Consider the following 12948-nt stretch of genomic DNA (forward strand, 5'->3'; position numbering starts at 1 on the left):
CCCGCAGTTATTCTGGATTATTTACCAGTTGTTTCTGGTTTTTTGTAGTTGTTCCAGGGGGACTACTTAGCTTCCACTCCTCTCTATGCCGCCATCTTGCCCGAAAAGCTACTTATCATTCTTAAAAATATTTTTTGTCAGCTGGTCTCTGTCATCATGCTTCTGTGTTAACTACTTCCTACCAAGGGAAATATCAATACCAGATGAACAGGAAAGCAGTCAATTTATCTTCTATTATCTAAACCACATACTCAGCAAGAATCAGAATCGGTCCCCATTTCTCTCTATCCTGAAAAGAAGCAAAATCTATTGCAAAGTTTCTGTCTAGCCATAATGGTTGGCTAGACCCATAACTGTCTCACTCGCATCAACATGCGCTGGACTTAGAGTAGAGATAGTGCGGGCCTGAGTTAGGCCAAGCACAGACATCTGGAACTCTTGAATTATTTTACAAGGAGAGTTACTGCTCTGGTATTTACATACAAAACAACCCCCCAGCCCCCCCACCAAAAAATCAACAATATAGAACTGCAAGCTGTTTCCTCTTTAGGAAGGAATTGGTGTGATTAGCAGCAGCTGCTCCTCTTCTGACCCCTGTGTCCTCCCAGTGCTCTCATACTCACCAGAGGAAATGCACGCTCTAGTCAGATGCTCATGCTTTGATTCTGAACTCACATTTTACACTAGGCCTGCAGTATTACAACATGCTTCCCTCTGTCTCTCTGGTGGTTTCTGTCTTCCAGGCCTTGTGAATAGCCTGCTAGCAAGGAGAGCAGCTCCCTGAAAATAGTTCCTTTAGAGACTAATGGCCTCAAAGACTTTCAAACTAAAGTGATTTCTCACTTATCTTAATAAGCTATTTCTTGTCACACAGGATGGTCAGTTCTACTCTCTATATCAAACAATGAACACAGAGCCTCATAAACTCATCTAACACTCAAGTAGACTTAGTTTTACAGTCTTGGCTATAACTGAGTAGTCCGGCTGTGCCTGCACTGAAGGGGTAGATGGGAGGGGATATAGAGGTTGGCTGCCCAGATAATGCCACATACCAATTTGATTCATATACTGAAGAGCAAATGAATCACACCACTGTCAATATTGTCAAACAACAAATCATGATCCAAAGCCTTCTCCCACCAAGGTCTTTTCTTTGAGACTCCTTACAGAGTTACGTGGAATCCTCCATTCTCAATGTGCCATTGTCACTTATGGTCCATTATCTAGAAGTGATTTCCACCTTGAGTTCTAAAATTTACACTCCAGACTTTCTCATGGGCTTTTTTCTTTCCACACAAAGAAAAAAGCTGACTTTGCTCTTAACCAAAGATACCCCAATACTTGTATACCCCAGTAGCCTCACTGCCTTCCTTCCCACCATAATACACACACACACACATATACATTTTTATATGGAAAAGCTCAAGGAGCCTCTTGCCCAACTATACAGTAGATATTTTCCAATGGCTACTATTTCCTCCAACTGCTGGCAGACTACAAACTCTGTAATAATAGAGGGTACTAAGATGAACCTATCCATAAGGGAAATTTCTTCCCAAAGAAAAGTTTATGCACAGATCAACCTAAAACATGTGTCTCTCCTCAGCCTCATACTGTTTGTGCTTAGTTGATGGGTAACATCCCTGCTCTGTGATGTGTACATGAGGGCAGCTGTATTGTACCCACTGCCAAAAGCATAGGCAAGAAAGTGTCTGCTCTACTTCATCTTCCATACCTTGATCCTCAAGTTTAATTTCTTCTTCCATACCTTGATCCTAAAGTTTAATTTCTTCTGCTGCAGAGGATGACAAGCCAACAAAAGTTCTTCAGCCACTGGTGAATTCTAACTTCAATCACCTTCAAAATTACACACCTACATGCCAGAATCTGTTCTACCCAGGGTCCTGCTGAGTTGTCCTCTTCCTCTCAGTGTCCAAATCTCTTGAATTCTCACTTGCTCCTTGACTCTTAAAAACATTCACAACACTCACCACCACCATCACCACATTTGCCTCAACATATACCTCACAAACAAAAACACGTTAAAGCCCTAAACAAGTCCAATCACAAAACAAACTTTTTCTAACTTGGAATCTTCAAACTGCCCGAACCCCTCACTCTCTGTCCTCCACCCAACTAATCTCTAGATAACTCTATGCCTCTCTCCTCTAATACTAGAACACTGAGATAGGCAAAGGAGGATGAGTCCTTTCCATCTACACAAATATTGAATGAGTGTTGTCATTAGAAGTTCCCCCAGAGGTGTGGGATTACATCAGCTGTAGTAAGAACATCACTTTTCAGGGGAGCAGAGCAAGTACATTGAAGACAGCTGCCTTGCCCCCACCCTTTCAACATTCCTCAGCCCTTCCACACTCATTTCAGAGATTCAGCTAGCCCCTCCACCCCATCATTCTTTGTGCTACACCACAACTTCTTGTGGCAGGGAAGCTGATAAACAGACCTGCCTGAAAGTTAGGTACTATCACCGCACCTCGAGAGAGAGCCCCACCAGATAGCTCATGCAATTATGCCACTTGGTTACCCAGAATCAGGAATTCCCCAGAGACACCAAGACTTGGTTTCAAGCATCAAGGGGCAGACCTGAAATAGATTCTACTTGCCAAGCCCCAGCATTCACTAACTCACAGTACTTAACATAGAGGTAAGTTTGGGAAGAAGCATCAAGATCTTCACTGCTCACCACACCCTTCTTTAATAAGTTTGAGGAATCCAATCAGCTGTTTGATTATCCCATGACTATGCCTACCTACCTCTTCTGGACTCCAGGATGGGGTATGGCTTGCCTCCAAAGAAAGGGTGCCATCCTCTTCAGAGAAGGATGTAGAACTCTTCTCAGGTTCTGTATCTTTCGGTGGGATCCCCTGTAAGTGTGGCCCATCACTGCCATAACCAGAGGAGGAGGGCAAAAGGCTAACAGTCATGCCACTGATAGATAAATCGCTCTGAGAAGTGGGCAGTCTAGGACCCTGGGGAGGCACTCGACTCATGTGGGCAGGTTTCTGGCCTCCTGACTGGCCCAGGAGCAATGAAGGGACAGAACATTCTGCAATCCAGGAAGCTGCTGGGGGGGCATTTGAAATACCTTTGGTTCCTCCCCCAACACGCCAGCCCTCTGAAAGTTGGTCTTGATTTCCTGTATCAGTGGGATAGTCTTTCCTGGGTAAAGTTTTGGTCCGAAACCCGAGCTGAATACTTCCTTTCTCCACTGCAGTCTCTCCTTGCAAAGGCAGTAGCACAGCCCTGCTGCTGCAGGATGCTGTCCTCGGAAATTCCACCAGTTGGCTCACTGACTTCTCACAGTTCCTTTCTGCTGGATTATCAAGTAAGTGAGCAATGACTGTCATCCCCTCTTCCAGGGAATCCCAGACCCCTGCAGCAGCTGATGACTCATTCTCTAATAAAAGGTGAGCAGTCTGGATTTCCGCTTGGAATCTCTCCTTTACCGGCACGATCATCCCCTGGTCCCCCACCCCGGAGTTAGGGACCAAGTCTTCAGGCAGTAAAATGTCTAGCGGGGGATTCTCTAACCCTCCCACTCCTTCCTCCTTTTGGAGACTCACTGTTAACTTCGTTAGGGTTTCAATCTCTTCAGTGACTCCGGTCCCCTCCAAGGGTTCTTCCTCATGAGATGCCTCTGGAGTAGGGGTTTTCTTTCCCCTCCACTTCCTTTTGAACCGAACCCGTTTCTTAGGAGAAACGGGAGCCTTCTCAGGAACAGCTATTGACTCTTTCGGTTCCTTAACACAGCCCAGAGAATTTCCCATCTCTTTCCTCTACTAGTCTCAGCAAAAACTAGCAAAAACGCAGCTAAACCAGTCCTGAGATCCCAGAGAAATCCCAACCTTGGCTTCAGCAGATTACACGCACGTTTAAAAACATGCACTATGCCGAAATCCCTCCAATTCTTCCTCCCTCCCTCCCCGCCTCTCTCCATCTCTTCCAGCCGCTGCCGATTCAGACAGCCATCTTACAGGCTCAGAGCTGCAACAAGACAAATTCAAAGCATCTCACTGCAGTTCAGAAATCACTTGACCTAAAAGCAGACAGAAACCGGATTGGCTGCAGCTTTCTCTCTCCAAATATGAGGTAATTGGAGCACTGCCCTCAGAAACACAAACAGAAAGCAAAAAGGAGCTAGAAACCAGGGAAGGGAGAAATTAGGGAGGGGAAGGAGGAGGGAGGAAAATGTAGGAGTAAGAGGAAAAGGGAGGGGGAAAGAAGAGAGGCCATGGGAGAAGGTAATGTGAGGAAAGGAGGAGGAGAATAACATCAAAGAGGGAAATAGCAAACCAGCTTGGCGGGTAGCAGCGAGGGGAGGGAAGGGCCAAGAAAAACCAGGAATGGGGAAGCTGCAACAATGTCCCCCATACTATGAAATGAAATAGATTTCAACTGTTACAGCAAGAAGTCCAAAAGAAAATATCAAGCAAGACATATATAGTCTCAATTTTTTCTACTCTGAATATGATAAAATTATTTTGATGAAATTATAACCTGAAGTGAGATCAGAAACTATTCCTCAGTTAAGAAGGGATACACAGACTTTAGAAGATCTAAACTCCTGTAGCATTTATTTCCCTCCTTTTTCCTAAAAAGAAAAAAAGAGAAAAGAAAAGCATGTGAGCCCTATTAATTCTGTTGGCTATTTACATACAGAGGAAAAACCTGGAAATCAATTTTGGTATAATATATGGAAGCTGGCTAAAAAGGATACCACTTCCAAATACATCAAAGAAGCAGGGTCTCTACAGGACAATTATTTGACACAAATGCTCGAGAATAATTATCAATAATTCTGCTACTGATAGCTAACATCTTTTAAACACATTATATGTGCCAAGCATTGTGCTAAGCTACTTACATGGATTACGTCATTTAATTCTCACGGTAACCATATGAGGTCAAAACTGTTATTTTACATTTTACAGATGAAGAAACAGGTTTAAGGAAGTTGATTAATTTGACCAAGGTCACACAGATAGGAAGTGGCAGAGCCAGAACATGAACTCCTATTTTAATTTTATCACCAGGTTATATTCCCTTTCAACTGCTGAAGGATGGAAGTCCTACTCAGTTGGGTAAAACAGGATTTGCTTGGACCAAGGGCCCAAACAAAGAGACAGCACTTGCTACCACCTAGGAGTAAGAGAGGCAGCAGCCAAAATGAGGCCCAGGTGCTTTACTCAAACAGCAGTAGGGCAGGAAGTCTGAATTACAGGTTTTAAAAGTCAGATTCAGAAATTACCCTTTGATACCAACGGGATTCCCCCACCTGAAGTTTTTAGCATAGTATCTGACAGATGAGATAATGCCAACCAAGCGCTCAGAATGGAGAGGAAGAAAACAAGTTATATGTGTTTCTTCCCTCTTGCAGCTGTTTATTCTATACCAAAAGAGTCCATGCCATGCCACACAGAGAGGAGACTGTCTGTCTATGTAAGCTTTCAAGATTTGTACCAGCACAGCCTTTCCTAGAGACCTCAAAAGGAAAGCAGTAAAAAACTGTAAAGCAACAGATCCCCCACAACCCATTCTGAGACCCTACCACTGATACCCCTTCTGCCTCCCAATTGCTGTGTTTCTCTTCTAAGCCTTTTCCTTAAAGCTGACTGCAAAGCTGCAGCACCATCTTATGGCTATCATAAACCATAGCAAGAAACAAGGACAGGAGAGAGGAAGGGAGAGAAACTCAGACTACAACATATCAGCAAAAAATCTAACACTACAATACGAAGTTCACTTCACTAGGCAGGCAGCTAGGAGAACAGGACACACTAAGTGCTGGGTTTGATTCATTTTATTTCAGTTTATTAATGAAACAGAGGAAACCAGATTCCTGAAATTGATCAAATCAGGGGCAAGAGAGACAGTTGCTTAATATGATGGCTACTGCTGTGGAAGATTCTTTCAGAACCCTGACAGAACCTAGCATATTTACTTCTGTGAGCCTTTTCTTTTTTAAACTTCTGCATATGTTGAACAAATTAGGCCTTCAGTTCTTTCTGCTCTAGAGGAGAACTGGTCTAGGAAAGAGTAGAGATGCCAGTAAGGTAGACCTAGGTTCAAATCCCAGCTCTGTTAACTTATTAACAAAGTAACTTACTAGGTGATTCTTTTCCTTACCTGTAAAATGTAGATACTCATATACTTAAAGGAGTTACAGAAAGGGTTAATGAGATAATGTCTATAAAGTACTTGGCTCAGTACCTGGTCTATAGTAAATCCCCTTTCTTCCTATCTGTTACAGGCAACCTGGAGCTAAAAGGTATGAGATCTGCCCTCCAAGGGACAGGATATACTCTTTTACTTGACTAGGCTCTAAGAAAGTAGATTTGTTCCAAGGTCAGAAGTTGGGTGCTTGGTTCCTTCTTAGGGGCTGCTTCCACTTTTTTACTAAGAAAGTTTACTCTGATCACAATGACTTTCCCCTGGCCCTTCTCCTCATCTAGCCTGGGCTCTTAACACATGGCCTGCTGACTTCTGGGAAAGGAGACTTTCAGGGCCTACTACTCTTCATGCCTTCTCCCTTGGTGTTTTCTAGTTAACCTGTTTACTGTTCATAGGTCCCCCATAGAGACAGTGGAAACTTCAAAGTATAACAGCCCAACCATTCATTCGACAAACATCTATATGCCAAGCACTGAGTGGCATAAAGTACACAAAAATGCAAACCCCAAGACTAGATCACCCATTACCTGAACTCCCTGTTTTGTTGTTGTTTAATTTCAGAGTTATAGACATACAGTAGTATTTAACAAATATCTGGAAGTGGAAAAACTAATTTGTTCAGAATCTGACTATCAAGACTTTAAAATATCTTTTAGAAAAACTATAAATAACTTATACCTTAAAACAGGCTTGGGAAGAACCAAGAGCCAAGGAATCCTATTATTATTATTATCTGGATGTGTGAACCAAAAAAGTCAGTTGGCCTCTGTGCTTCAGTTTCTTCATTCAAACAATGGGCACAGGAAATCAGACATCACAGTCTGTGTACCTAATCTACCTACCCCAGAGCTTTGAGAAGATCAAAGGCATTAAATAATTTATTCACTCAAAAATAATTATTGAGTTCTAGTCTGTGTCAGGCAATGTTCCTGGCACTGAAGAAAAAAAAAAAGAGAAAAAAAAAAAGACAGAATTTCTACCACTGTTAAGCTTATACCCTAGTGCAGGGAGCCAAGCAACAAGAAAAATGTAAACATGTAATATGTCAAATACTAGTAAACATTATCTAACATAAAACTGTAAGTCAAAAATCACTTCTGAAAACAATTTGGCAAAATACAGTAAAGTTGAATAAAAGCATAAAACCCAGGTATTCCATTCCAGGTATCTCTTTCCTATGTGCACAAGGACATATGTACACAGATGTCCAATGCATGGTTTATTCATATAATGAAATAATATACTGCAAATAATAAATATGTTGCATGACTACAGGGAGCACCATTCACATTATATTCCACATAAATTAGTTAAAACAAACAAACCAGGTCTCACTTTATCAACATGGATAAACCTAAAAAAAAAAAAAAAAGTTGAATGAAAAAAAGCAGGATATATAGAACATATTTGTGTCAAAATAAAAACATACAAAACAATAGCATGTATTATTTATGAATATCTCAAAAAGCATATAAGGAAATGATATATACATCAACTTCAGGATAGTATTTACCTAGAGGGCAGAGAGGGTAGGAGAGTCATTACTTTAAAGAAAAACGAGAGAGAAACCTGAAGCAAATATACCAAATAAAAAAATCTGTTTAATCTTGAAGGTAAGTACCTACACAAGGATCTATTGCGTAACTTTCTGTCCTTTTCTGAGTACTTGAAATTTTCATAACTAAAAACTCAAGATAAAAAAGAACCTCAAACATGTGGCTCCCATTTAGCACATATTTTATAAATGTGTCTAAGCATGATGGAAACCACCAAACTCTCTATAAAATTATCAATACTACCAGTCTCATCAGCAGCAGCTAATTTTTAATCTGGAGTCAGTCTCTCCTTCAGCTGAATACTCCCTTGAGATGACTACTACCACCTATACCTACTTCTACATCATTATTCTACTTCGGAGTACCACTAACGGAAACTGACTATAACAACTATTTTGCTGTTGCCCTAACATTTGATAGATCTACTGTGCATGTCTGTTTGGCTTTATATAGCATACAGTCTTAGTGGAAACAGCTAATAGACACTCAATAGTAAAAGACTACCACAATGACAGATACTTGCAAGAAACATATCACACCCTAACTTGTAATAAGACAAAGAGGATGGAGGGCCTATATAATCCTTCATCAGCCAAGTCAAAGCTCTGCAAGCAGAGAACTTTTTCCCACACCCCCAAAACACTTAGCTAATTATCAGCAAACACTAAGTCTTCAAGAATAGCAAAGAAAAAAACCAGTAGTTAGTCACACCTAACTCAGAGAAAAAACTCTTGACAGCAGAGCTTCCTTCTAGTAGCCATTATGCATACAGAAAACTGACTAGACCAAAGCTGCTTGTACTTTTCTATAAAACTGGTAGCAGGGCAGAGAACAGTGGAATAAGTCAAAAGTCGTGGAAGTTACATAATGTCCATTAGTAATCATAAAAAATTGTTATCAATTATTGAATACCTACTGTGTTTCATCTCCCTGTTCAATACCTCCCTGATTCTTTAAGCATCCATAAAGTTATTTTGTGAAATGTCTCTTCTCACTCCCCCTGAATTATATAGTCAAACTGAATATAGTCTGTGTCCAGTTCAATTTTGTGTCTCCCACAGATACCACCTAGGCCTTGCTCACAGCAGATAACTCAGTATGTGTTGTGGAATTCAAGTAAAGAATATATTTTCCTCTAAACTAAAACCACAAGAAGACACCATGTCATAACCACTGCAATGGCTAAATTTAAAAGACAGACATGACAGACAATAACAAATAACAAATTACTGGTGGGAATGTAACATTGTGTAGCCACCTTAGAAAATAGTTTGGCAGTTTCTTAAAAATTAAACATAAATTTCCCATACAACCAAACAATTTCACTCCTAGAAATATACTCAAGAGAAATAAATACACACATTCACACATAGACAGGTACACGAATACTCGTATCAACATTATTCATAACAGCCAAAAAATGAAAACAATCCCAATGCTTATCAATTGTTGAATGGATAAACAAAATATATGGTATATCTAAACAATAGAATATCATTCAGCAATAAAGAGGAATGAAGTACTGTTAAATGCTACAACACAGATGAATCTCAAAAAATATTATGCTAAGTGAAAGAAGCCAGACACAGAAAACCACTTATTGTATGATTACATTAATATGAGATGCCCAGAAAAGGCAAATCTACAGACAGAAAATAGATTAGTGGCAGGCTGAGGATGGGAACAGGGAAGGACTGTAAACAGGCAAGATGGATTTTATTTGGGTGATGAAAATGTCCTAAAACTGAATTATAGTAACAGCTGCACAACTCAGTAAAAATAATTGAACTGTAAACTTAAAAATGGGTAAGTTTTATGGTAAGTAAATTATACCTTAATAAAACTGTTTTTTAAAAAGAACGTACTATGTTCATCCTCATTAGCCATTAGGAAAAGGCAAATCAAAACTGTATAAAACAACAACAAAAAAAAAAACCCCAAAATAACAACAAAGAAACTGTATAAAACAGTTTGGTTATTCCGTAGAGTTAAATATAGAATTACCATATGACCTAGCAATTCCACTTCTAGGTATATCCCAAAAGAATTGAAACCAGATTCAAACAGATGTTTGTATACCAGTGTTTTTAGCAGCATTATCCACAGTAGTGAAAAGGCGGAAGCAACCTAAGTGTGCATCAACAGAAAAACAGATAAACAAAATGTGGTATATGCACACAATGGATTATTTTTCAGTCATAAAAAGGAATGACATAAAATGTTCAAAAATAGATTGGGGTGATGAATGCACAACTATATGATGGTACTGTGAACAGCTGATTGTACATCATGGATGATTGTATGGTATGTGAATATATCTCAATAAAACTGAACAACAACAAAAAAAAGGAATGACATTCCGAAACATGCTACAATGTGGATGAACCTTGAAGACAGCATCTTGAATGAAATAAGCCAGACACAAAAGGACAGAAATACCACTTATAAGAAATTCCACTTACATGAAATGCCTAGAATATGCAAATTTATAGAGACATAAAGATTACAGGTTACAGAAGCACTGGGGTAGGGAGGGGGAATGGGGAGTTATTACTTAATGGATACAGGGTTGTTTCTGTTTGGGGTGATGAAAAAGTTTTGGTAATGGATGGTGGTGTTGGCAGCACAATAGTGTAAATGTAATTAATATCAATGAATCATATACATAAAAATGGTTAAAACGGAAATTTTGTGTTGTAAAGGTGGTTTGAAGGTGTTTGTACCTTAGAAAGACATGTTCTTAAACAGAATCCATTCTTGTGGGTATGGACCCATTCTAAGTAGGATCTTTCAATGAGGATGCTTCAGTTAAGGGGTGACCTGCCTCATTCAGGATAGGTCTTAATCCACTTACTGGAATCCTTTATAAACAGAATGAATACAAAGAGATAAAGAAAAAACCATGGAAGCAAGAAGCTGAAAGCAAGAAGGGAGAGATCAGCAGACAACACCATGTGCCTTGCCATGCAGCAGAGGTGCCAAGGATCTCTGGCAGCCAGTCCTTGGGAAGAAAGCATTATCTTGATGATACCTTGATTCGGACAATCTCACGGCTCAAAGTGTAAGCTAATATATTCCCGTTGTTTAAAGCCAACCCATTTCATGGTATCTGCTTTGAGCAGCCTGAGAAACTGAAACAATATGTTATCACAAAAATATTTTCTAAAAGTCAAAGGGGGAAAAAAATCTCCCCTAAAAAAAAAACACAAAAAGTATTTTCCTAAAGTAAGTAAATAATAGAAGGATAACCAAAAATATGTTTTAAAATAGTTAGCTATAGGGAAAGGGAAGAAACAGGATGGAGGTTACAGAAATGGAGGCTAGAGTTCTCTGAATATACCTTATATTCACTTTTTAAATTTTACTTTGGAACAATGTAGATTATCTATATAATATAAAATTGAAAGGGAATAACACAATCTCTAAAACTTGAAGGCTAATGAAAACAAATGAATCTAACTGTGTACTGAATTGATGGCTTACCAACACAGAAATTATTTCAAATGACTTTAAAATACAATCATTTGTTTGTCCTTGGGAAATAAAAAAAATGACAAAAAGTACCACAAAGAAATCACAAACTTTTAAGCAATCATATTGTTAAGAACATTTATAGTTATTTTGAATCATTTATATTACATATATATAACTTTACAAATATGTGGGAGTGTGTATATATGGAAAAGGAAGTAAGTCATTTGCTGCTGTTATTAGGACTAAGATTTTTGGCATAAGAAAAAAATGGATACAAATATAAAATCAACAAAGTTAAATGAAACCCTTTAATCCTAAATCTGAATTAGAAATATCTAGATAAATTCATGATTTGTTATTTTAGAGAAAAACACAAGTATTGCATAATTCTGTCTATAAAAAGAAACTAACATTGGCCTCCTCTGTAGGATCTACAGAACCAATTAATTATTCTGAAAACTGGTAAAAAAAAAAAAAAAAAGGAAAGATGGAGCATTTATCCTGCCTTCCCTCAGGTAATTGATGAGGTGAAGTTCTTCTTTATAGAAGTATTATAACTAACTGATGAAGAAGAATTATAGAATGCAAGTATCACCATTAGAACTAGCAATAAGCATCAACAGCTGCTAAAACTATTAGATGAAAAGCTAACAATGAACCTAAAATGGATGGATCAGGCTGATTACATCTGAACCCACTAGTCAATCTTAGCATCACAGAAAGAAAGACAGCCTGACATTACGTGTACAATACCATTCTTGCCAGAAAAGAATTTAAACAATGTGATTGAGCCCCTGTTTCTAAATCAAAACCACCAATTTACAGGCAATATGATATAGGGTTTTATTAGAAAACCCCAGAGATGTCATCAGCACAAAAGACTGGATTTTTTCAACAAATAAATAGTGGGGGTGGGGGGTGGGGTGGGGATTTAATGAAATATGTGGACCTTGTTTGGATTCTGATTCAAACAAGCCAATGAGTTTTTGAAAATAAGATAACTGGGGGACTCTGAACACTTATCATATATTTGATGATTTTAAGAAATTATTCATTTTTATGGTACAATGATAGTCTGTGATAGATGAAGATATGGATGAAACAACACTGACCATGAGTTATTAATTGTTGAGCTAGGTGATGTTTACAATATTTTCTCCACTTTTGTAAATCCTTGAAATTTCTCATAACAAATTTTTAAAGATAGAGAGAAAACGTTCTTCCTGATGGAGTTGCTCAGGGAAGGAACACGCTGCATTACCCCTATTTCTCCTGCCCTAGCAAAGTTTTAATTAAACAATTCAGTTTTCATCCCTTGGCCCCTGAGTTAGTCTTTTTTACGAGTTTTAGTTGCAGTCAGGAAACAAGAGACACATTGGACAGACTCTTCTTATATCATGCCTATAAGACTAGCATTAGGCACCACAGTGAGGGTAGATCAGTAGCAAAAAAAAAAAGTTTCCCTTAAAAAACTCCTCTGTTCACAAGTGTTCTAAGGGTGTAACTACAGTACTCTATGAGAGCTCAACAAAGGGCTTCTATTTGTTCTTGTTCTCACCCTGCCAAGCTATTCTTGTTAAGTTCATTTTCCTGGTAATCCCTACATCCAAAGCATGCCTGAGAAAACTCGATGCTTCTACCAAAATACGTTACTTCCACACATTCCTAAACCTATCCATGCTCCAGATTGCCAGCAGTGGTCCCAAAGAAAGCCTCAAGAAACAGC

At 38.9% G+C, this 12948-nt stretch overlaps 2 protein-coding genes across 25 annotated transcripts in view; both read right to left on the minus strand.

Moving 5' to 3' along the window:
- Positions 1–12948, minus strand: part of MACF1 (microtubule actin crosslinking factor 1) — a 356335-nt gene that overhangs the window by 189609 nt on the left and 153778 nt on the right. The gene's annotated exons all lie outside the window — the stretch shown is intronic.
- LOC119527526 lies at positions 2514–4244 on the minus strand. Its single transcript, XM_037827651.1, has one exon. It carries the CDS (start codon positions 3786–3788, stop codon positions 2694–2696), a length of 1095 nt encoding a protein of 364 aa, XP_037683579.1. The 5' UTR covers positions 3789–4244; the 3' UTR covers positions 2514–2693.

This window comes from Choloepus didactylus, chromosome 2 (assembly GCF_015220235.1).
Source record: "Choloepus didactylus isolate mChoDid1 chromosome 2, mChoDid1.pri, whole genome shotgun sequence".
NCBI lineage: Eukaryota > Metazoa > Chordata > Mammalia > Pilosa > Megalonychidae > Choloepus > Choloepus didactylus.

Excerpts from the sequence above, each read along its gene's own strand:
- LOC119527526 (XM_037827651.1), bottom strand. The coding sequence starts at position 3,788 with ATGGGAAATTCTCTGGGCTGTGTTAAGGAACCGAAAGAGTCAATAGCT.